General features: G+C 34.9%; 1 protein-coding gene across 1 annotated transcript in view; it reads right to left on the bottom strand.

Moving 5' to 3' along the window:
* Positions 1-314: 314 nt before the first annotated feature.
* LOC130966840 (callose synthase 5-like) overlaps positions 315-10,282 on the bottom strand; it is a 31,140-nt gene continuing 21,172 nt past the window's right edge. Inside the window, exons 27-42 of the mRNA XM_057891661.1 lie at positions 5,899-6,016; positions 5,660-5,811; positions 5,165-5,274; positions 4,881-5,006; positions 4,739-4,807; positions 4,446-4,635; positions 4,216-4,327; positions 4,011-4,130; positions 3,813-3,928; positions 3,653-3,736; positions 3,033-3,145; positions 2,665-2,894; positions 1,653-2,450; positions 1,304-1,354; positions 963-1,148; positions 315-779 (exon numbers count right to left, since the gene is read on the bottom strand). Of these exons, the coding sequence (XP_057747644.1) occupies positions 549-779; positions 963-1,148; positions 1,304-1,354; positions 1,653-2,450; positions 2,665-2,894; positions 3,033-3,145; positions 3,653-3,736; positions 3,813-3,928; positions 4,011-4,130; positions 4,216-4,327; positions 4,446-4,635; positions 4,739-4,807; positions 4,881-5,006; positions 5,165-5,274; positions 5,660-5,811; positions 5,899-6,016 (2,806 nt within the window). The 3' untranslated portion in view covers positions 315-548. The remainder of the gene's footprint in view (positions 780-962; positions 1,149-1,303; positions 1,355-1,652; positions 2,451-2,664; positions 2,895-3,032; positions 3,146-3,652; positions 3,737-3,812; positions 3,929-4,010; positions 4,131-4,215; positions 4,328-4,445; positions 4,636-4,738; positions 4,808-4,880; positions 5,007-5,164; positions 5,275-5,659; positions 5,812-5,898; positions 6,017-10,282) is intronic.

Genomic DNA, 10,282 nt, shown 5'->3' with positions numbered 1-10,282 from the left:
AGAAGATGGAAAAGAGTTTGAAGAAGAAAAGACAAAGAAAGGTGTAACCATGGAGACGGCACAGTGAAACCCTAGCAAAGCGTCGGGCGCTAGATGAGGAGTACGTACTCCCTTATTGGTATAAGATTAATTATATAATAGAGATATAACAGAAATAGACCATATATGTGGGTAAGCGTGTTAATTGGTATGATAAAAGGACTTGCGTGGGGTTAGAAAACAGGCATTATTAGCTCAGGAAGATGAAGAAAAAATGCATCGAAAATTCGAAACTACTTGGGCCGAGTTGAACTTGAGACTCTATCATATCGCAAAAATATATATGCCACTGCACTTTGTTGGTACAACAACAATACAACATAACACTGCTGCCTAAAAGCTTAAATCTAACTGCTAACTGCTTACTGCTTACATTAGGAATTATCCTACTGTACAATTTCAATATTGAAATCTGCTGTTATAATTGCCTAAACCTTGCTCTGGTACCTGAGATATGGTACCGTCGTCTTTTGTATTGTTTGGTATTATCCTGTGTATGTTACAAGGGATTATTTATGCTTCTTTCCACCCGCCAGAATACGCTGGATTTGAAGTCCTCGGCTGAACGCTTGATTGAATAGCAGCCGAGTTTGGAATTCTGAAACAAACGGGAACCAAGCTAGTATGGCCACTGGTCCAAAGATAAGCAATCCCATCACGTATTCATACCCTCTTGATAAAGCTTTGACGGACCCCCACATTCCAATTGCCTTCACCAATGGCCTACATGCTTGAGATATCTGCTCATATAAAGATAACAGCAACATAAATCACGAGAGAATCTTCTCTGATTGCATGAATTAATCAAGTCAGCTTAGATGGTTTTGGGATTTAATATAAACAGAAATAACTTTGAGGCAATCAAATATGTTTTCAGCATGAGCAGACAAAGCAAGAGGCAATGGCCACTAAAAACAAATCACCTGTATAAGTGCCCATCCTGTTGGTAAAAAAGCTAGGAGGCTCCTAAGAATGTCTTGAACTGTGAGACTAAGTAGATTAAACATCAAGACTAGAGCAACAATGCTTCCAATGAACAAAAGCACTTTGAGGAGACGAAACATCAGCTGAAAATCAGCACTGAACTTCTTTCTACCCATAGACACAATCTGCAATTTCAGATGCCAGTATGCCACTGGTTAATTACTAAAGATAACTATCAAGCTGTTTGCTAATAGTGAAAATATTAATTATTTTAAGCACTGATAGAAAATGCTCCACTAACTCAAAATGAACTCTCATATATTTTTTAATAAATACCAACCTTCAAAATGATCATAACAGCTACTATGACTAGCCAGGACAGACCATAAACCTGGAGAGAAATGAACGTTAGAAAGATCTCCTTTATATATATATATATATATCCTTGTGTTTGTGTTTAGTATTTCTTTTCCATTTTCTGCATTGTGCCCCGGGGAGGGAGTTATTTATTTATTTATATTGGGTACACAGGGAGGGTGTTATTCGATAAAAGACTAAATTCACCTATAACCAAGGAGTTTCTTGGTCCAACATGCAGATAGATGTTAAAGCAGTTAAGCCCTGAGGTCCAGATGCTAAGAGTTTGACATGAAAATGTAAAATAAAACTGAATTGGAAAGCAAAATTACCATGATGCTTTTGTCACCTCTAGCTATATTTAGATGATACACAATTCCATACTGATAGACAAAGAAACGCAGGGCAAGAATCACCTCCGAAGTCCTCCCCAAAAACCCAGTAAACTGCAAATGCTCTTGTTCCTCATTCCACCATGATTCCCAGCTCTTGGTAGCAGGAACACCAATACCACCTCCACTATTCATCCATTTTGTCCAGTCATCCCAGTCCTCAACTATCTTCTGCCACTCAAATCCTGATGGATTGAAAAGGAAAGGACTAAACAACCAAGAACAAACCAAAAACCACATTGACCCTGAGAGAAGAAGATATGCAGTTGAATCAGGAGCTGCTGATCCATAAAGCTTATAACATATAAGCAATACAGCAAGCTCTAACCCTTTTACAAAGTGGCTCCTAGAGTACATCCTGTAATTCTCTGCGAACCTCTCATGACGAACTACAAAACCACGCCCAGTTGCTCTGTACTTTGCCCCTCCATGCAACAGAGTGCGCCCAAAGTAGTGCATCTTCGATCCTAGTGAGAAAGTGAAAAAAACGGGTGCTAGCTGCAGCTGCATTATTATGAGGTCACCTATAGCAGTTCTGAACCCTCTTTCTAATCCTATTTCCATGACCATGGGCAGAGTCATTAGAAGGCCTATTTGAACAAGACTTTGTGAAGCCATTGCTGCCTTTAGTGGATCGTCACCCTTTCTCTTTGCCAGTTTAACTATCGCATTTTCAAATCCACTCAATGACAGATAGAGTTTTCCATATAGGAAAGCATAAACTGTAAGGGACACTGCCTGTGAATACCAGAAGAAAACATTAGTGCTAGATGCAGGTTTAGCTAATTAAGCAAAAAGGATAAGATTTAGCGGTGTGTAAAACTGAAAATTGTATAGGCCAGTGACCAGAAGTAAATTTTCCATAATCTATTTAAATTAGTTGGACTTATTTTTATATGAAAGATGTTTGATAATTTTATGCTTAATCCTAAAGCAAAGCATTAAGCAGTACCATAGAGCTGACATAAAATCCGACAGTTGTAAAATAGAATGATAGCATTCGGAAAAAATCAAATCGATGCCCCAGCCGGTATATATCCCTGCTTAGTGTCTGCTCTCCATTGCCACAGGCCACTTTTGCTTCAAAAAGAGAAATTTGATTGAGGCCAACATCCCTACCCTTTCCAACTTGGATATATTCATGATGAGTAACGTTTCCACGTCTTAGTGTTGAGTTGAATCCTACATAGACAAAGCCATACGATACAAAGCCAATAAAGAAATATCAAATACATACCAGCTAAAAGATAAAATAAAATAAGGAGAAGAAGAAAGAAACAAAGATAAGTCATTGCTAAAAAGATGTTACAAAAGCATTACCAGCAAATATGTCCTCACTTAAATTGATGCCACGAGAAGCCTTGCTGAAACCTCCACGGGTGAAATGGAAAATTCTATCAAAAACATCAGGATGACCATAGTGGAACCGAACCCTACAATAGGAAAACTAAATCATAAGCTGGATGATGTCTATTCTGTATTACATGTATTCCTTTTTTCCACCCCCAAATTCCTTCTTTGCATGCAACAATGTAGAAGATATTGAAGATTATTGTCTTCAAATGTTCAAATAGCACAGGAGATGTCATTTAAACAAGAAAATCAAACAAGACATAGGGAGGAAGCACAAAGTTCATCAGTAAGATAAAATAACTATACTTTGAATAAGTTAACTCGATAAATTAGTTTTAAATGCTTTAAATTTAGAGTAGATTTCATTCAAAATGTTGCCTTGATTTGTGAAGCGGTAATAGCCATGTGCTTGTGAGAAGGTGCTTATTTATCGCACTGGGAAAACAAGCACTTCAAACAGTTAAAGAAGTTAATAACTGCTACTACAACAACTAAGCATTCTCCTACTATGATGGAGTACGTGACATGGATTACAAATCACCAATTTGCCCTGTCATAAACTTACTTCAGGGGAGATAAAAACTTACTTCAGGGGTCTTGCAAGAACTCTCTGACCAATAGTGACAAAGCTAGTTTCTTGATTTGACATAAACCAGGCCAAGGAGGAGACACTGTAACAGGTCATGAAATTAAGTAATATGGATCTGAAGATGGCAATGTGTTAGCTCAAAGTAGAACATTCATCACCTGCCAGTAAAAATATGTTCACGTACACCTAAAATGCTAGGTGGGTGCACTCCATGATCCTCATGAAATTCTTCCAGAAGGTTACGCATCTTCAGAGCTTCTTCTAAGTAGTTATCCTAGAGTAGATTTTCAAATGCCCGGGTTTAAAATGCCCCAAATAACCGTAAACGAGTTCCAAAAAAATGTATAATGTTTTACCTGGTTCATGTCAATAGTCTGAAGAGCTTCCCCCCTGGTAAAAATAACTGCATGATTTTGGTTTTCAGGCTTTCCTTCTCCTATCTTTGCCGGACCAGGAAGTTTAATTCGAAATATTTCCTTCGGAGAAGATACAGAAATAATTAATTCTAAAGTAACCACCAGTAATTAACAAAACCTTTTTTTTATATCAAGATGCTGTTACTTGGTCAAGATTGTCTACAGTTTTGATCAGTACAGAATAATAAACTTTCTGTACTTTATCACCCTCTCTTTCTTCAACTTCGTCAATATATGCAACACGAAGCGATGGATTGCTACAAATGAAGAAGCAAGCACACATTAGGTTATCAAGCGAAGTGGATTTGGGAAATTAAAGCTAAATGTACACTGGATTTAGGAGACACAACTTAATTTATTGATAGGAGAACATACTTAACCATCAAATTCAGGATATCTGTTGCACGACGGTCTCCACTGCGCTTCTGATTCCCATAGTTTTGACAGGTAGCAACGTATGTGAATTTCATGTCAGCCATGGCCTCTAAATTGCCATATAGGGATTTCTGACTCTTTTTATCTTGCTCAGATGGAACTGCAATAGCTTTATAGCCATCGAGTATTTCTGCCCACGTGACATAGAAAAAAAATCATGAAATCATCCTGGGGAGATAACTACTGCTTTTTCTTTCTAGCGGATTAGAAGAAAAAAAAAAACTTAATATCACCTTGTTCGTTAGCCATATCAAGAAATGCCTGGAGCTTTATAGCCCGCCGGTAGTACATCATTCCCCTTACTATATTAAGTGAAAAATATTAGTCGATGAAATCCAGCATGAGAGGCGGGGAAGGGGAGTCATCATCATGTACCTGTCCTACAAAGAGTTTGTCCCCTCAACGACGCCCAGTGACGTAACTGCAATACATTCTCATCTTTCTCCCATACCTCACTATCTTTCTTACATTCTAGTCGCTCCATGAAGTTATTCCACTCATCTGGCAAAATTACTAAATGATCAAAATGGAGAATAGTGGGGTTTGTTTTTAAAGTGAGAACTGAACCCTCACTTATATCAAAATACAGTATCAGTTTGTACCCAAAAAAGGAAAATGGAATGAATACAGTCAAAGCTATATTGTGAATTATCACTAACCAGGGAAGATCTTTTGCAGGTAATATATGATTGACACGCCATCTTCATTCTCAATCTCAAGGTCATTCTTAGAAAATACAGTCTCTTCACTATAGTATGGCGTTAGGACACTGGAAAGAAGAAAAAGAGCTCTATAAGCACAAGACAGCCTTTATAGTGCTCACATTTGAATTTTATGCATAAATAGCTCCATGAAAAATAAAATATCTAATAACTTGAAAGCTTTATGCCTGATGTTTTAGATATCTGATAATCCTTCAACATTTGAAGTCATTACAGTTAAAGAAAAACATCATATAACATGGATAGACATGGCTTAGATGTGAGGATGTTGCATTTAATTTGCGTAGTTTTGTGTGCACAATAAGAGCATCATTTTCCTGCAATTTCTAATCCCCTTTTTTATTGGTGATCAGCGGGTGCAATTTCTAATCCCTACAAAGATAAGATGGACATATATCTCTGTGGCCAAATATTAAGGAAACTGCACCAGACCTGAATGAGAGCATTTCACGAACAGGTGGAGCACGTGGCATCTCCATGAACAATGAATTGGAAAAGAATGCAATCCTTCTCCGTACTTCACCGTTTGTTGGAACCTCATTGGCAGATTCCCTCACAGTCAATACTAGATAAAGACGTCTTATCTGAAACAACCGTAATCATCATTGCTTAATGATATATATAATCAAGAATAAAAAAAAGAATTCGATGGTGATTTCATTACTAAGTACCTGTTCCTCCCATTGTGCTGTAACCACAGGAGGGTACACTATAGCAGGTTTTACCTCAGTACCAGCAAAAACTTGTCGTCCAGTATCCTTGCTACTTTGATTAAGTTCTGCCAACTCACTTATGAGCAACACAATTAAAAGAGATTGTTATTTTTAATGGAAGAGTCATAAGTATTGTTTGTTAGGGATCATTAGAGTCACACACCCTCCTAGCTTATTAAACATTATTAGCATGAGCATGAGCGCACCAAAATTGATTTAGAGTATCATCAGAAAATACAATAAGCAAATACATACTATGTCACCAATCGAATAACATTCTCAATTTAACGTGAAAAACTTTAAAATTATCGGAGAAAAACTATGGGCCAAACTCCGAAAAATATTCACTATATTCAATGGTAATTATAAAATAGGGTGATCATAGTAGAATACTCTTTTACAATTTGTAGTAACTAATGGATACTAAAAAATCTACCTAAAATCCAGTATTTACTCCTCATAACACTCTAATTTTAACTTTATCATTGCAATTAGCATATCATCAACATACAATAGCAGATAAATTTGCGAACCATCTAAAATTTCTTTAGAGTAGATACAATTATCATATTGATTTTCTGTTATAACCAACAATAATCATAAAAGCATCAAAATTCTTGTTCCATTGCTTAGGAAATTACTTTAAGTCATATAATAACTTTTTCAACAAATAAACATGATCGTTCTTCTCTGAATCTATAAATCCTTCTGACTCATGTAGATTGTTTTCTTTAACTCACCATGATCTTACTGAGAATTTATTTCACAGAAACTATAAATTGCTTCTATTTTGGAGGAGGAACAATGCTTTATATATGAAGGGTTCTATTTATAGAAAAAAATTGAAGACAGCTGGTAGTGCCAATTTTTTCTTCTTCAATTCAGTGGCTATTTGCACCGTTTTTTCCTTTTATTTTACTAGCCAATAATGTTGACTTTTATTGCAAAAAGACAAGCCACACACACGGTTTTAACGATCTCCACTTTGGCTTGCATTTTGCAATAGTCTTCATCTTCTCCGAACACATTGACCAAGTTTAAACAATTTTTAAATTTGCTAATTGGTAGTGATTTGGTCATCATGTTTGATGGATTCTCAGTTATAGCTATCGTCTAAATAACAACTCCAATATTAATACTTTTTTGGATAAAATAAAGTCCGACAACAAGGTGTTCAGTGGTTTTATGATAGATTGGATTCGTAGTCAAGTGAGTAATACTTTGACTATCACAATGTACATAATAACCTCTTGACTCAATTCAAAACTATTCAAAAGACCACACGTCCAAATACTTTCTTTGACAACAATGCCATATAGAGTGGCGGATCTATGGGGGCCATTGTTTTCTTATGCATTTTTCATAAAAAAATTAAAAAAAAAATTTCATACTACAGCAACAACTAAATGTGCTTTTGTAGATATGAAAAATATTTAGGTATTTTAAACAAAAATGAAATATACATTTTTAACAAATTACATCATTTTATATATTAAAAAAAACTATTTTAAAATTCACTTCAAATATGATAACGAATTATTTTAGTTGTATGAAGCATTACCAAAAAATTTATAAATACTAAAGTTTTAAGGTATGTTGCTGAATGTAACTACTTTATAATATAATTATTGACTTGACATACGTATTATAAATTATAATTTGTTAATTTATATTATATTATATTTTAATTTATTTTATTTTTAATTTGTCATATGCTTAGTTTCAGTTGTCGATAATGCAACATAGATTGCAACATCATCTTCCAACTAATAGTATATCCAAAAATTGTAAAGATATAACCTGTCATTGATATCCTTTTATCTAGATCACCTGCATAATCAAAATCAACATAGCCGACAACTTCACAATTTTTCTGATCATTAACACCAAACATACATATGTAGAATCTCTCAAATACCTCAGTCCATTTCACAGCTTTTCAATGTACCTTTACAGAATTGTTTATAAATCTGCTGACTACACTTACTACCTGCGAAATATGTGGTCGAGTGCATACCATGTGTAATAACCGAGAGTGTGAGAAAAAAAAAAAGAAAGAAAAGAGAGAGAGGTTGAGAACACGTGGGGGGCACATGCCCCCACTTAAAAATTTTCTTTCTCTCTTCTCATCTTCTTCGACACTCCCCCTCCCCCTCTGTTCTCCTTCCCTTTCATTTTCTTTCAAAAAAATCAAAATGTAAAACCCTCATTTCTCTTCTCTTACCAACTAGATTTCTTCATCTCTTCTCCTTGCAACCAACCACTCAATATCATCAAATTCACCTTCATCATCTTGCTTCCTTTTCTTCTCTATTCTATCTCCATTTATTCAAATCTCATTTTCTCAAAATCTCCAAATCAGAAAATTTCAACTTAATGAGTGAAGGAAGCATTCAACTTTGAGTCCCGGTTATTATTGAGGCTTCAAGGTAACTCTTTGACTCAATAATTAGCCATATCTCCAATTTTTGTCATCTCTATATTTATGGGTATATATAAATCCGAATTAGGGTTATTAGGGGTTAGAAAATTTGGGGCTTTTGTCAAGGTGAGTAAGATTATGTTAATTGACAATAGTAGTAGCTCACAAATATCATTATTGTCATATTTCTAGAGTTGTAGAATTATTGGACATCATTTGGTAGCTCGTTGACGCGCTCAGAGTTGCTTCCGGTTCTTTGGAATCAAGTTGTGAGTGGATATTATATCTATAATTGTTTTTAAATATATTATTATCAATATCTATGTTGAATCATTAATTTTGGAGTTTGAAAATATTTTATTATTGTGATTTTTGAATTTTTGAAAATAAATATTGATTTGTGAAACTTACAATTTTATAAAAATACACACGAGATGATATTTATATATTTTGTAAAGTATAAATGTTTTCTTATTTGACCTTATGTAAATTTTAATTAAATTTTAGTATGCAATCATATATATATATATATTGATTTGCTATGGAATTTAGTAGTATGTTATAAGCACTAGAGATTTTTATAAGTGATTTGGTTTGGATTGGTTTGGGAGACTCTGACTAGAAAACCGTAGTTAACGGCGGTTATGACGTTAACCTAGATGCATCTGGCTCAGACCTCAGCTAGCAGGGGCGTTGCTAGCCTAACGTGTAGGCCACATGTTGGATCTGTTATACCGTACGGGCACACTAAAGGAAAGGGCTACCCTTAGAGGTGGAGCCGCCCTAGATGTGTAATATTTGATTTGATTTGACTTCTGGAATGAGAACTCCCATTTCAGTTCATCCGCTTAACTATTTATCTAATGTTTGTATAATTAATTAATATGAATTTCTCATCTCTGAAAAGAAATATAATTTTCAAGGTAAACTCTATATTGTCTCGTGTGGGTTATAGATGTAATGTTTGCTCACTGAGTTGCAAAACTCACCCTATTATATTTCCATGTTTTTCAGATACAGGAGTCATTCCAGGTTCCATTCCACCTGCCCCTCAGTAGATCTTAGTCATTTTGGTGAGCCCTTCTTCTTTCTAAGGGCTAAGTAATTATGTAATGGAACCTTTGCTCAAAATCTAGATTATGTCAATGCTCCATATGTCACAGGCAGGATCCTCGTGTGGGTTATGTTATTTTGAATCTTGAACTGTTTAGATAGTGATTATGATTTGGTTATGTAAGACTTATGGTTTTAACTATATACTCTAGTTATCAACTTGATATATATATATATGATGCGTATTTTGGATATATTTGGTTGTGGATATAATTTGGAGTATGTTGTTGTTGTTGTCTTGGAAATGGAGGTTTATTATTAATACAGGGAGTTAATATTAATGTTGGTAAGGTCCTAGAAACAGAGGAGATTCTGTCCGTTTTTCTGAAAATATAGTCGTTTGGCTTGCTGAGGGACTTGTCCCTTGAGCGCCAGTCATGGCTTAGTTCGGGTCATGACACCATGACATACATGAGACTACCAACAGCATTAGAATATGGTTTACAAGACATAAGTTCTAACTCATCCTCACTTTTTGGGCATTCTTTTGAGAATAACTTAAAATGAGAAGCTAATGGGATTCTAACTGGTTTAACTTGATTCATATTGAAGCGTTGTAGTATTTTTATAATGTAACCCTATTGTGTTAAATACAATATACCACAATACCTCTCCCTATGAATCTCCATTTCCAGATTTTTTTTTTACTACTACACCCAAGTCCTTCATCTCAAATTCCTTTTCCAATTGAGTTTTTAACATATTAATTTTAGCTTTATGATTACAATTAGTATATCATCAACATATAATAACAGATAAATTCACGAACCATCTAGAAGATCCTTAGAGTAGATGCAATTATCATAT

This window comes from Arachis stenosperma, chromosome 3 (genome assembly GCF_014773155.1).
Source record: "Arachis stenosperma cultivar V10309 chromosome 3, arast.V10309.gnm1.PFL2, whole genome shotgun sequence".
NCBI classification, from domain to species: domain Eukaryota; kingdom Viridiplantae; phylum Streptophyta; class Magnoliopsida; order Fabales; family Fabaceae; genus Arachis; species Arachis stenosperma.
This window is presented reverse-complemented; position numbering and strand designations above follow the sequence as displayed.